Source organism: Amphimedon queenslandica, unplaced genomic scaffold (genome assembly GCF_000090795.2).
Source record: "Amphimedon queenslandica unplaced genomic scaffold, v1.1 AMPQUscaffold_12805, whole genome shotgun sequence".
NCBI lineage: Eukaryota > Metazoa > Porifera > Demospongiae > Haplosclerida > Niphatidae > Amphimedon > Amphimedon queenslandica.
In genome coordinates, this window is record NW_003546959.1 from 18,922 (window position 1) to 33,358 (window position 14,437).

General features: G+C 35.4%; 4 protein-coding genes and 1 long non-coding RNA gene across 8 annotated transcripts in view; 2 read left to right on the plus strand and 3 right to left on the minus strand.

Moving 5' to 3' along the window:
- The window catches only part of LOC109586708 (uncharacterized), a 5,010-nt gene extending 1,010 nt beyond the window's left edge, over positions 1-4,000 (plus strand). The window contains exons 2-6 of one of the 2 annotated variants that reach the window (XM_020002913.1): positions 2,612-2,752; positions 2,805-3,036; positions 3,087-3,374; positions 3,459-3,749; positions 3,799-4,000. In XM_020002913.1, the coding sequence (XP_019858472.1) occupies positions 2,729-2,752; positions 2,805-3,036; positions 3,087-3,374; positions 3,459-3,749; positions 3,799-3,902 (939 nt within the window). In that variant the 5' untranslated portion in view covers positions 2,612-2,728 and the 3' untranslated portion in view covers positions 3,903-4,000. Of the gene's footprint in view, positions 1-791; positions 1,760-1,800; positions 1,861-1,910; positions 1,965-2,020; positions 2,563-2,611; positions 2,753-2,804; positions 3,037-3,086; positions 3,375-3,458; positions 3,750-3,798 lie in introns of those variants that run through there. The other variant, XM_020002912.1, reaches the window with a different exon arrangement.
- Positions 4,001-4,776: 776 nt separating this feature from the next.
- On the minus strand, positions 4,777-7,128 carry LOC109586702 (uncharacterized). 2 transcript variants are annotated; one of them, XM_020002909.1, is made up of 7 exons: positions 7,037-7,128; positions 5,791-6,490; positions 5,714-5,745; positions 5,578-5,668; positions 5,213-5,274; positions 5,117-5,156; positions 4,777-5,066 (listed from the first exon to the last, which is right to left on the minus strand). In XM_020002909.1, exons 1-7 carry the CDS (start codon positions 7,065-7,067, stop codon positions 5,042-5,044), a joined length of 981 nt encoding a protein of 326 aa, XP_019858468.1. In that variant the 5' UTR covers positions 7,068-7,128; the 3' UTR covers positions 4,777-5,041. The 2 variants fall into 2 exon arrangements, with proteins under 2 accessions (XP_019858468.1, XP_019858467.1); XM_020002908.1 differs by having other exon boundaries at positions 4,779-5,066; positions 5,117-5,165.
- LOC109586707 (uncharacterized) lies at positions 7,073-9,997 on the plus strand. The gene is made up of 3 exons (XR_002187188.1): positions 7,073-7,139; positions 9,605-9,855; positions 9,909-9,997. It is a non-coding gene; the product is annotated as an uncharacterized LOC109586707 (long non-coding RNA).
- LOC109586700 (uncharacterized) lies at positions 7,676-12,145 on the minus strand. 2 transcript variants are annotated; one of them, XM_020002906.1, is made up of 7 exons: positions 11,827-12,145; positions 9,893-10,811; positions 9,815-9,840; positions 9,602-9,695; positions 8,303-8,355; positions 8,196-8,249; positions 7,676-8,131 (listed from the first exon to the last, which is right to left on the minus strand). In XM_020002906.1, exons 1-7 carry the CDS (start codon positions 11,882-11,884, stop codon positions 8,052-8,054), a joined length of 1,284 nt encoding a protein of 427 aa, XP_019858465.1. In that variant the 5' UTR covers positions 11,885-12,145; the 3' UTR covers positions 7,676-8,051. The 2 variants fall into 2 exon arrangements, with proteins under 2 accessions (XP_019858465.1, XP_019858464.1); XM_020002905.1 differs by having other exon boundaries at positions 9,815-9,849.
- Positions 12,146-12,208: 63 nt separating this feature from the next.
- On the minus strand, positions 12,209-14,007 carry LOC109586704 (uncharacterized). The gene is made up of 7 exons (XM_020002911.1): positions 13,523-14,007; positions 13,132-13,264; positions 13,047-13,078; positions 12,882-13,005; positions 12,636-12,664; positions 12,532-12,588; positions 12,209-12,480 (listed from the first exon to the last, which is right to left on the minus strand). Exons 1-7 carry the CDS (start codon positions 13,551-13,553, stop codon positions 12,461-12,463), a joined length of 426 nt encoding a protein of 141 aa, XP_019858470.1. The 5' UTR covers positions 13,554-14,007; the 3' UTR covers positions 12,209-12,460.
- Positions 14,008-14,437: the final 430 nt, after the last annotated feature.

The window sequence follows — 14,437 nt, forward strand, 5'->3', positions numbered from 1 at the left end:
CTCTAGAGGATCCCCCAGAAGCACAGGCAGTTGATGTCACAAAGCTCAGGAAGGCAGTTGAGAATGCGATCAACAGTCAGTATAGATCACTCAACAGACTACCTGCTGCATCTGTTAAGGACTTTGCCTATTCTCTATTCTCAAAGAAGGTCATCAGTGAATCAGTGTGCAGTGATCCAACCATTGATAAGATACTGGGAGAGTTCAAGGCTTCTCTTGGCTTTACAAGGACAATACAAGAGTTTGAAAGTTCTTGTACTAAACTCCTCCAGTCAATGTCTTCTGTGGGTGGTAGTTATCATGCTGCTGGTGCTGCTCTTAAAGATGACCTCATTGATGCTGTTCAGAAAGACTGTAAATATTCATTTAACATTTCAATGTAATAAATTGTGAAGTTTTTAACTGTCAGTGCAATTTTGTTGATTTTCCAAAATATAATTCATAACATGACTAAGCATGCATACATATATGGAAGTCATTAATATTCATTGTCAATACATGACACTATGACCTATTAATTAATAAGCTCTGAATTTACTTCATTATAGCAAGGCCAGCAAAATCTGTTTCCACTGCAGTAATTCTTCTTACACTAGTTAATTTGGTAAGTGTACTGGTGCTATTACTCTATTACTATCCATCAGGCCTATTGCAGCAGAAATCATCAGACATAAAGCAGTTGTTCCAATAGAAAATGAAGTGTACAGGTAAGCATGTGCTATTCCTATCTCTTAAATCAAAGGATTTGTGTTTATAGGCAAATCAGTATGCAAACTCTTTGGCCTGTTAATATTTGGGCTCATACTAATAATAGTCCTTGCTGGCACTCTTATAATAGCACTAAATCCAGAGTTTCTAAATCATAACACTCTGTACATTGGAGATAGCTTGAGAAACACTACAGGTGTACATGAAGCTTCTTCTTCTACAGGAAATGTGAACATGGACTTTAATATTAGAATTGACAGTGTTTATTCCATGTCCAGAAAGCCATCGACAACAACTGAGCGTCTTCCAGAAATAGAAATTGCTTCAAAAGAACATGGCTATTATCAAGATTATAATTACCTTGGAATAAACCAGCCCATTTATCTACTGGCCGATTCAGTTATAAATTACAAAACTACACTTCAAATTAAAGAACCTCACAATTCATTTGATAACTTAGCTTGCGTAATCCTTTTCAACAGTTTAGCAAAATTTGATGACTTTTTCAGACATGGTCTTCACTCAGAGTCTCAGAAGCAATGCTTCACAAATGAGAATAGGTCATCAGTGTCATGGTCATTCAGTATAGCAGAAGAGTCTCAGTATTATGTTGGCATTTCCATCAAAAGAGGTGTGACAGTAACTAGTAATGTATCAATCGACCGTGCTTATTACAATCTATCACAAACAGCAAGAAACATCTGCACTAACTCACTATCCTGTAATATAACAGTCTGTAGTAACATACTACTTTGTGAAAAGTCATACATCATCATAAAGACCAAAGGTATCACTGAAGTGGCTCTATTGGAATATGATATATCATTGAGACAATGGACAATAAGAGCAAGTATTGTACTGCTCCCTTTGTGCAGTCTAGCACTGATAATCATTGTATCCAGTTACATTAGATGCTACAAGTGTCATCAAGATACCAAAAGAAGAGCTGATGATGATAGCGCTAGTGTTGCCAGTTCTTCATTGCTTGAAATGGAAACACCTTTTGATGATGATGATGATCGCATTAAATTGATTCCTGATTCAAATCAAAGTAAGTTAATACACAATTGACTATTAATGATTCTTTGGCAGGACCACCCAGCAGAAATGAGGATGAAAGAAATGAAGAAAGTGACATTTCTCAGCACAATAGTATGTTATTTTTAATCTGCCACTGTTAATGTTAATGAAAATACTCATAGGGACTTCATCAATTCCAATTCCACTGAGTGAAGAGCTATTACAAAATGCCAAAGGTTTGATATAATCATCAAGTTGTTTCTATGATTGTTGATTTGTTGTGTTCTTATAGATACATTTGATGAAACTCCAAAGCTACAAGTAGGTAGTAATCGAACAGAATATCACAGCAGTCAGTATGGAGTGACTCTCATTATTCCAGAGGGAGCAGTGCAAGGATCAGCTACTGTATGGTTTGGAGCAGTTCTCTTCAGTGATAAGTTTGAGTTTGGTGATTATGTACGTGTATCCCCCATAGTGTGGGTCCACAGTGATAGAGAGTTGGATAAATGTGCTGAGTTGTATATTCCTCATGACATTGTCACCAACAGTGAAGATGATCTACAGAAATTCACCCTATTAGAGTTTGACAAAATTTCAAATATTTGCACAGATAAATTTAATGTTGGTCAACATGATAGAATGAAGTGGGGCTCTAGACAGCTAGTCAAAATTGAGTGTCAGGATTTTCATTCTTATTGCATTGCTGTTCATAAGAATCTCTTTGATATTGTTTCAAAGCAATACTTGATGGCAATAATTGAAAAAAAGAATGAAAAAGAAGAGCTGCTAGTTGACTTCATTCTCATATGCCGTCAGCAAGGATGGAAAAAGGTAAATCAGTAAATGTTTATTAAAATTCAATATACTGTTGCATGTACAGATAATAGCCCAGTGAGATCAGGAAGGATTTAAGATAGTGAAATATGAGCCAGTTTCATTCAAAAGAGGTCATGAACTTGAATTATCTGTTCCATTTGAAGCACAACATATCAACAATATGATAAGAAAATACACAGCAAAAGTAATGTCCTGAATTATAGTTAACTAATTTTATTTATTTATTCATCATACAGATTCCAGTATCTATTAGAGATATTGAGTTGCTAGACCAGTTAAACGAAAAAATTAAATTTCGAGATCTTCCCCGTTTTAGAATACAGTTCACTCATGTAGGCACAACAATCAGACATAAGCACGCCAAAGAAGTAACAGTCAGATTTAATAAAGGTTCTTCTAGATCTCCTGGTAACTTAAATACAGTCTTGCTAAGAAGTAGTCCTCTAAAACTAGACACTGGATTGACAAGTAGGCAACACATAATTTTTGGTAATTGTATTTATTGTATGTATTTATAGAAAATGATTCAGTACTGACAGAGTTCATACGCATCATTGAAGCAGAGCAGAGATTGAACACCTTGTGGCATGCTTTAGGGAGTCGTCTAAACCTTAGTGTTGATGAGCTGAGTGAGATTGAAGCCATGTCCAACAATCCTGATCAATGTACAGCCAGACTAATTGATAGATGGAAGAGAAAGAACAAAAGGGATGATTCTTGGGATACACTAGCAGCAGCACTGGATGACATTGGATTTAATGAATTAGCACGCAGAGTCGGAAATCTTATTAAAACTCAGAAACTAAGTTAGTTTGTCAATATCATATGCTATAGTATAAAAAACTTACAAAATTTCTACAAATTCCCAATTCTTATCAATGTCCTCTTAGACCCTGCAGCTGCATACTTTCAGTCAAACTTTGATGATATCGAAAGTTCAATTGCTGCAAGATTAGATCAAGCATTGCCGAAGTTCTTTGGAGCTGGACTGATATCTCAAAGTCTACACAATAATGTGCTGAGCATGGATAAACCTAACAGTCACAAGTCAGCACTAGTCACTACAGAACTTTTGAGAGGAATTAAGGACAGCAGGGATCCAAGCAAGAGGCTTGAGAGAATATGCAAGATTTTCCTAAAACTGGAAGATGAGAAGCTAAAAGAAATTGTTGAGGGCATAGGTAAGGGAAAGGTTAAAAATGATGCATATTGATGACTAAGCCTTTTTAGCTTCGGGAAATATTTTTGCCAAAACAGCTAGACATCCTGTATCACACCCCAAGGAATATTCAAAGCGAAACACAGAAGAAGACATTGAAGAAATTGAATTGTAATGATTAGCTAGTGTGCCATTATTGTAGTTTTCAGAAACCTAGATCTATGTAGTTTTAAATTTATCACAATTATTTGACTATCAGTGATTTAATCTAAATGGACATGAACATGTGTTCGTGCATTAATTAAAATAAATACATTTGACACAGTACTATCCTCCCATAGCAACCAAAGACATTCACATAACGATCATTGTACACGTAGACTGACCTGAAAGTACTTGTTCCAGAGATTGAATCCTCATACCGCATAAGTGATTTTTTTAAAGCGTTGAAATTTCTCCCTGATTTGCAAAAATTTAAATACAATACCCACATGGCACATCGTAGAATTTACGGAGTTAAAATCTGGGAATTGAAATTTTAGTAGATTTTGCGGATATAATTCCCTCAAAAAAAACTTACCACTTTTGTCAGCCTCGCCCACACAAAATGACTCAGTTGGTTTTGTTGAAATCTGGAAACTAATTCACTGGTCACTGAGAAGAGACAACCTGTAATGGGAAGATTAGACAGTTAGGTGCAGCCTCATTATTCATCTTACAGGATAAAATCACAAACGGAGTTAGCAGACATTCTGAAGCACCCACGTGAAGGCACGAGTCAAGTTATGCATAATTTCCGTAAATTTCAGTATACTCATACAACAGAGCGAATTTTGACAATAATGAAAGCAAGAGTAGAAATTATGAAAAATAATAATAATTGTAAATGATATTCATTACATCTAAAGCTGTAATCTTCTTCTATTTTCTGATAATAAATAGAAAATGCTAATTGAAAAGGAATGATACAATAGTATAGTACAGCTGGAGATTTGGAGTGCAATGATGATTTCAATGATTTCTGTCACGCCCACAAATTGAAATTATTAAAATAAAGTAAAAGTAAATAGAAAATAATACTGTATTAATTAATTAAATACTTCATAATACATTTATTAAATACTATTGGAAGGGTCTATCATTTTTTTCAATTATATAAAGTTTTATATGGTTCAGCGAGACATAAACAGTCTTGCTAGTATCACCAATGAGGAACAAACTGGTAAGAGCGTCGACTAACGTTCTGGGAATTATCAGGTCACAACCTTGATACTATAAGCCCTGTTCACACACTAGGGCCAAAGACGCAAAATACTACGTAACATGCCTAGCTCCAATCCTAAAGAATATAGGATATCATCATTACTCCATTTCACACACATTTTTTACCATATGGAATGCAAACTAGATGGTATTTTCTCCAATGGATCTGCAGAATCTAAATAAAAAAGTTCATAACTGATACATAAAATAAGTTTAACTAACCAGAAGACAATCGACAACGATCATAATAATCAGTCTTATCAATAGAGTCACTAGCAACAATGCTAAAAAAGAACATAATGTGTATTATTATTATTATGATCAAACAAGACTTGATTTATCTAAACTCTTAAACCACAACCCAAGCTAGCATTAAGGTGGATTTACAATATTATGCTAGTCCTGATGTTACGTTGACGCAGCTAGGAGTTGAATTTGGTTCAACTCTAGTGTATAGCATGCGTGAAAAGGTCAAATTGCCTATGCTTTTGATTAAAAATTGATGATACTTTGGCCTAACGTCATATTACAAATCTGCCTTAACATTGACTATTTGACTGAGTACATGTACATAAATGCACCATTACTTTTGAATATCTTGCAATTTATAATTTTCAGCTACAATGTCCATATACTTTACATCAGCGAAAGAAGGCGGAACGTCACCAATATTTAAGCCTGAAAAACGTTGGTATTAAATACACAAGAATTGATATTACTAACCATATCCATTAGAAAGGTCACTAGTATTGTTACTATTATGATGCAAGCATAATACTATTATTATAAACATAACTTACTTCAGTGAATAATAGATATTACTTGGTGACCTGGCACAGACAGGTATGAGTGGCAAGTCCTTCTTAAATATGGGGACTTTCTCGATTTGAAGCTGAGCACAAAGCTGATGATTCAATTCCTCTGCAACAAGAAGATGTTTAGCCGCAGCTTCAAATTCAGCTTGCACAGTACTTAGCCTCTCATTAAAAGATGTAAGATCGTCTTCCTTCATACGTTCCAAATCGCTTATTTCTTCTAATTTCACTCCAACTTCCCTTTTCAATCCTCTAACTTTATCCTTTTCAAAGTCCAATTTCACTTTCCATGCTGTTTCAGCAGATTCCAGTTTAGCAATCCTCCTCGTCAAATGGACAATGTGACGATCCTTCTTCTCTAATTCAGATTGAAATTGCTCCTTTGATTTATCTAATTTGTCAGTCAAAATCACCTGAAATTCTTCCCAGCGCTTCTTCTCAAGCTTCAATTTCTTGTTTTCCTTTTTGTAGTACTCTGCTTCATTCGACAAATGTTTCTGTGCCTTACACATGCTATGGTACTCTCTACCACAGCGATCCAATGCTTTTTGTTTCTTTGGTTTTCGTCTCACAATTTTCCCTAAGTTCAGACAGGCAAGTTCCAAAATAAAGATGGCGGCTAAGACGGACCAATAATTAAAGATTATGCCTAATATAGCAACTAAAACAGCAACTATATGTAGGCCTAGAAAAAGGTACAAGATCGATTATATAACAGATTAAGGTTTGACATAAAGTAAAGAAATAGGTTTTTAAATTCCCAGCATAGCTTATAGTACATGTACTACATGTCATGACACCATAAATGGCAGTGAAAGCGGGTTCAGAATATTTGTGTTGTGACTGGAAGTGCTTATAAACGCAATGATAAGTGCAACAATAGAACTATGCTTTATTCTTGCACTTACTCGTGCGTTTATATAGCACTTCAGGCCGCAACAAAAGATACTCTGAACCCATAGGTCATAACAAATATTCATTATACATAATGAATATCATTATGTATAATGAACAATTATTATTACACGTCAGCATATGGTGCTAAGTGATTTTTCCATATTAAGTCAATCATTAGCCAGACGAGTCACATGCCTCGTAACATGCACATGAATGACCAAATAAGGAAAAACTTAAACGAGACTAGGGGAAACTGCATCAATTTTAAATACAACTTGCAAAGCATATTTTATATCATTACTTTAATAAAATAATCTAGTGACTGCATGCTCACCTGAAAGAAAGCGTTCAATGGTCTTCATCATATTCTACGATGGATAGCAACGTCTGGACTATGAGGAGGTGAAAGATTGTCAGAACTGTCATAGATCAGAAAGGTGAGGTTCTTTAAAATCTAAGCAGTAAACACACTAGTGAATCGAATCAACCAGGCAATAGACAAAAGCCTCGGATTGCAAAGAACCAAAACCGAGGGAGAAGGTAGAGAGAGCGAGAGGGTGTTGCCCTGGAAATTTTGTTAATTTCGGATAACCAGATAAAATCCGGACGTTTCCAATTCTCATTATTTATTCATTATTAATTTTTACTCCCCCCATTTCCCTGAGCTGTATTAATTTTCTGTGATTTGTAAAAATTAAAAAGTTAGACTAATCTTGCATGCAAGATTAGTCTAACTTTTTAATTTTTACAAATCACAGAAAATTAAAAAGGCAAAATGATTCCTTGAAATACTTCTGAAAAAATTAAAATGACAACAAACAATAAAATAACATGCTATGTGATTAGACAATTAGGTGTAGGCGGATCATTATTGTTATTCCTCGTAGTATTACAGGATAAAGTTATAAATGGAGTTAGTATAAACTGGAAGTACCCACGTGAAGGCACGAGTCTCTAGATTCATGCATAAATATTTCCGTAAATTCCTGTAGACTCATACAATACAGCAAATTTTGACAATAACATTAATGAATAAAGATAAATAATAATAATTGCAATAAATGTCCATTACAGCTGTAATCTTCATAATAAATAGCATATGCTAATTGAAAAGGAATATATATAATATAAAAATATAGTACAGTTGAGAGACTTGCTCAGTTAAAGAGTACAATGATTTCGTTAATTCCTTTTACTAGTCCAACATACACTAGGTAACTTTGTCACCAGAGCTTTTGATGCCATCAGGTAACTTGTTGCTGCTCAAAGTTGAGAGTCTCTCTACTTCATACAAAACATGTTGCAACTAACGACACAAAAGCTCTGACCACAAGTTGAAAGTTGCCTAGCTATGTCGAGATCAAGTGAAGCTCAGTGACAGGTGCAGGAGGAGGGAATGGAAGAAATAAAGGAGACACAACTAATCGATCTAAAAGTGTATAAAAAGTTAAAAGCATCAATATACACACTATATAACTATTGGACAGGCTTACCATGATAATTTGAAATTTCCAAGCTATATGGTATAAAGTCCATAGGAGGTATATCTATTAATAATATTACATTAATACACAGTAAGACAGTGTATAGTAACACTGACCAGTGGATACTTGAGAATAATAGCTGGTTGCTTCCATTGGAATATAATAATAACTACAATGAAAGGAAATTTGATAAGTAGCTGCTTATCAAAGGACAAAGTTCAGTCATTATGGTCAATTTGAATACTAAGGTTATATAACCTCTTAATGTAATCACACACGGAATGCTAGAGTAACTTGTATACAATTTTGAGCAACTTTAAAGGTTCGTAAAAATTCCAAATTTGATCTAAACCAGGTCAAACTTTCTACTCAACATAAAAACATGTATGTGTATCAGAAAATGTAATAAAAATGTAGAATTCTCTACTTTTCATTTTGGCAAAATTGGGCCAAAGTCCCTGTACTATAGTACAGGGATTTTGGTCAAATTTTGAAGCAAGTTAAAAAATTTGTAAAAAATCCAAATTTGATCGGAATTAGCTCAAGCTTTCTACGTAACATAAGTACATGTATATGCATCAGAAAATGTAATAAAAATTGAGCATTCTCTACTTTTCATTTTTGGAAAAATTTGGCCAAGTCCCTGTACTATAGTACAGGCACTTTGGCCCAATTTTGGAGAAACTTTAAAAATTCGTAAAAATTCATAATTTGATCGGAATTAGCTCAAACTTTCTACGCAACACAAGTACATGTATATGTATCAGGAAATGTAATAAAAATGGAGAATTCTCTCCTTTTCATTTTTGGGAAAATTTGGCCAGAGACCATGTACTATAGTACAGGGACTTTGGTCCGATTTTGGAGCAAGTTAAAAAATTTGTAAAAAATCCAAATTTGATCGGAATTAGCTCAAACTTTCTACGCAACATAAGTACATGTATATGCATCAGAAAATGTAATAAAAATTGAGAATTCTCTATATACTTTTCATTTTTGAAAAAATTTGTCCAAAGTCCCTGAACTATAGTACAGGGACTTTGGCCCAATTTTGAAGAAACTTTAAAAATTCGTAAAAATTCCAAATTTGATCGGAACCAGCTCAAACTTTTTACGCATCATAAGTACATGTATATGTATCAGGAAATGTAATTAAAATGGGGAATTCTCTCCTTTTCATTTTTGGGAAAATTTGGCCCGAGACCATGTACAGGGACTTTGGTCTGATTTTGGAGCAAGTTTTAAAATCTACACTAACAAGAAGCACAATATTAATCTCCACACATTACACATTATATAGTCTATAAATGGCAGCAACTGTGTTGTTCTTAATTAACAATGAACAGTCAGTCAGACACATAATAGTTAACATCAAAATATACAAGAGATTACAAGACTATTGTTCTTATTCTTACTAGTTCCACTCATCAATGAAGAGGTTGTTTGTCACTAAAGCATGATGAGTGTACTGAGCATTATAATGATGATCAGGAGGATAGGCCTCTTCAACTAAAAACAACAAAAGAAACCTTACAATGATTTGTCAATGACCACAACGAAGAGTCCCTGTTGTGTACTCTTGATATAATGACAACAATCAATCAATACTGACACTAAATGGAACCTACCATCAGACAGGTCGGTAATGTCATTTCTAGGAAAACTAAAAGTAAACATTAATTTCATTAGTGAATGTATCAACATACTCTTCTTCTGGAGTAGGGAGGCATACACCTGACTCTGTTGGACTTGGCAAGTGACATGTCTCATGAATCAAATTTGAAGTCTCATCAACACTTTGTTCCAAAGAATCATTGTGTATCACGAAGAGATGATCCAAACCTGAAATGACGTATGCTATTACAATTTTAAGTGCCTCTTCATGTTGCCATATTTGATGTTCTTTACTGTTTAAAGTTTCAGCTAAAAAAGCAACTTCGTCCTTACTAGCAGTGAGATCTTCTTGCAGCTGGCTCAGTTCTGAGTATTTGGTGCTCAAATCATCTTGTAAAAATATTAACATTTTGTCACGTTCCGTGAGTGAATCTGACAGCTGTTGAAGCTCTCCTTTGTTGCTGATTAACTGACGATTCATTGACAATGACTCATTGTTGGCTTCATGCAGCTTGTGCTTGAGCTCTTGAATCTCTTCCTCACTACTCAAAATGGTTTGATTAAGAATCGCTTCTTCCTTCAGCCTATTTTCACTATTAGCTCGAATAACTTGCTTCCCATGCTTGAGTCTTTCATCCTTAATGTGTAGCTCCTTTTTCAAATCGTGTACCTTCTTTGCCATCTTATCTAAAGCAAGATCTTTATCCTCTTTCTCTTTTCTTAATTTTCTGTTTTCTTCTATTAATTCGTTATTGGCCCTTTTAGTAGCTTCATAATCTTTCCACAAATGGGTCTGGCTCTTGCACATCCTATGGTAGTCCATGTCGTACACATTGGTTGTTTGTTTGGGTCTTTCTTCTTTTCTCTTCTCTTTGACATGATGACAAAGACTCTTATATGCATACGCTGCCATGTACACAACTAACTGTCCAGTAATGGCTACCAGCCACAAGTCCCTGTCAATTGCATAATGACCCGTGGAAAAGACATTCTCAAAAAGAGCAAGTGAACCTATAGTACAAAATCAATTTAAATCAATTATTATCCTTGATTAAATCAAAAATGCAATGATAGACAAAGCATTAATTAATACCCACTTAATTCAAGCAGTGACAAAGACAACTATGTTTGCCATCCAAGCAAATATTTGCCACAAATGGATGCTCGTGCTTGTCTCGTTTGCAATTAATCTGGCTGATTAGTCATACTATACCATGTGCAGCTAATGATTTCACTCAGCCAAAGGACAGAACAACCAGCTATGCATAAATTGTGCTTTTATTCATTGGTTCAAAGGCTAAAATTCAGTGGCGGATCTATGGGGGGGCCAGGGGGGGGCAATGCCCCCCAAAAATTTTCTGGAGTAATATAAACTTTGGTTTACCTATGTAAACTGTGAAGCAGCTGCAGTACTGGACTATGTAAACTATCTTTAAACCACAAAGGAGCTCATTTTAGCAGGCTTAGTCTTCATAATTTTTACTTCCCCAAAAGTTTTTGCACAAGCTTAGTTGACCACACCCCCTAATTACCCCTCCCATCTCACAATTGCCCCCCCAAAAATTAAATCCTAGATCCGCCCTTGCTAAAATTCCAATTCCATATATGTCAATCACAGTCAATGAGACTCTTTGTAGAGTGACAATGGCTACCTAATGCCAATTAGTCAGGCGGGGTCAGGCCGGCCTGACTAGATGCCAATAGGTCAGGCTCCGCCTGACTAAATGGCCAATGGGTCAACTGGAATATATGCCATCTAGAATCACACCCTCTCATCAATAGTACTAGGGCACCCTCCCGGGCTGGGGTCGGGGACTCGGGGGGTTTTTACTTCCCATGGCAAATATTCCAGTTAATCCACACAAATCAGTAACATTAAATTATGTCTCAACATGAAGAGCTGGGGGCAGGCGGGAGCTAGCATCTCCCAGCGGTCAGTATGCACCCCCAGACATGATTTGCGACAGACTGTGCCCGAAAGGCGAAGCATACAGTGTATAATCATAGACAATATGCAGAAACTAACCGAGGGGCAACCCGGCCAAAAGACAGGAGACTATAATGACCTTTAATACAGCTATCATCAGCGGATGAATCACCAGTGATACTGAATATAGAAAGAACAAAAGGGCTAACACAGTCACTTGGAAAGGAAGCGGAGACAACTGTCACACCAGGATAGGAGTGACCATATATAGTATCTATGGAGTGACAGTCTGACAGATGCAAAAAATTAATCATCGTCAAATGCTATTAAGAAATGCAATGCACGTGGGTGGGGGATGGCCGACACATGCATGCCATGCAGCAAATTATTGGTTATAATACCAGATGGCCTGTAAATATTATTCATAAAAATTAATATTGATATAATCATAGATAGTAGAGTCTAAATAGTTATAATAATAGAGTATAATAGTATAAATAGCTGCAGCAGAATAAGAATATCAATAATATAAACTATGAGGCTAAATAGACTTCTGGTTAACGCTATTGAATAAAATTAATAATTATAATGCTAAAGTTATAATCATAAGTGTCAATTAAGTGATATCATGATATTTCAGTATATCATGTGGGAGCCAGGAGTGCCGCTGAGTCTGTAGAAGTTGAGTAAAAGTCTCGCCATATCACGAAAGTCTTCATTTGGAATAAACATGTCACACGCACAGTTCCATTCCTAGTTATAGAACTCATAGTAACTCAGGACTGACATTACATTTTATATTACCATTTGGCTTTATATAGTAAGCACTGGCCGGTACAGTCTCAGATTTATCTGCATCATCTAAAAGAAGCTTATTTCATATGGGACATAAAATAATTTAAACTAACCAGAAGACAGCCAGCAGTGATCGTCATTACTATTAACAGCAAAAAAAAACAAGTTACATTTGTAAGTAATAATTGAATATAATATTATCTTATTATAATTCAGTTAATGGCAATACATGTAGTTTGAATAGTCTGCTTTCTTATGTAACTAGACTACACCACAGCCCAGCCTTTAAGGGCAGTTTTATTTGGTCCCAAGGTGTCCAGAATAGACAGGTTTGACTGTATATCAACTGTAAAACTTACTTTTGTCCCATATTACTGCCCAAGCCACACATAGGCATGAAGTGAGGGTAACTATCAGTCTTAGATACAACAACGCTATTATAATCCATGTAAGATTGAATCAAGTGCTCACACGGAGGATTATCTAAACATTAAAATAGTCTACCAAAAATACAAACAACTTACCATCTCCATCAGAGAGGTCACAAATACGCTCACTAAATGAAATAATTAAAATCAAAAAATTGATATCAATGCTGCATTATCTAACTTTTCCTCATTTTCTTTTCTTGATCTCTTTGCTTCCTCCTTGGAGCTCTTCAACTGACTTGACAGCTTTGTCCGCATCTTACACATCTTAAGAGCCTTCCAAACTACTTCCCGGCGTCTTTTTGACATTTTGACTAGTTTAAAAAGTAAGAAGGTATAGTGTAAACACACACACACATTGTAGTGTAGAAGTAGTAGTGTCATAATTATTTCTATGAATCTTCTTTCATATTCATGTACAACTTTCACACTCTAGTCCACGCCTTTTATGGCATTCAGGAAATTGCATGCCTAGGCTAAAATCACACCACCATCCATTATAGAACAAAGGAGTGTTGCATGCACAATTGCACCATAAATCGAGCCATGAACACAATACTTATCTAGCTTACTAATCATATAGTGTCCAGTCAATCCCGGCATCTCTAGAAGCTATAGTCAACCGCTCTAGTAGTGACTAAAGTCTTGAAAGAAATATCCAACTTTGTGATATAGTCTCGCGAGCCAGACTCAACCAACAAAGGAAGAACAATGTTAGGTGTCTTATTGAAGGAACACGAGCAGTGGGGGAGTTACAGCAAAACACAGGACTGACAGAGCCTAGACGATCATTTTAAAATTTAAATGATCATCGGGTTTAATACCCAAGTTAGGGTCCGCAACATGAAAAATCAAATGTTACAAAAAGGTTTCTTTACTTTATTAGCAGAACTTAGCACCTGTTAGTGTACTAAATGTACAAGAAAGAAAAGGATCCGACTCTTCTCTGCAGATAAATAATAATAATTTGCTTTTAATTGACCACGCCTTCTTTATTTAACTTAATATTAAATTTAACTCTGTAAAAGTCCGCGCTAACTTTGCTGACATTACTCGGCACAGCAGTACTGAGTCTTAGGTGAGTATGCATGACAAAATTAGACCCCTATGTTTTAAAACATTTGGCAAAAGAGCTCAAACTTTTCCTGAGGGTGAGCACACCACCCAACATTTGCTTAATTATTTTGATGAAAAATGAAAAGCCCAAGTTTCTCATTGTACTGTTGTATTAGGTAGTAGTTGATAGGTTAATAGTGTAAGTACTGTGGTTATTTGACTTTGATTACCACATGAAAAGTTAAGTTTTTGTGTACTTGCAGCCATTTTAACATTAAAATGGGCGTGGTTTTAATTTTTTTAATTATGTAGGTTTGATGTTTTTTCATTGCCATTATTTTTGTAATGGCTCTGAAGGAAGTACCATTATTTTCATTATGGCTCAGAAGGAAGTGCAAGGTATTTAAATGAAGCCACTCAGTATCCACTTA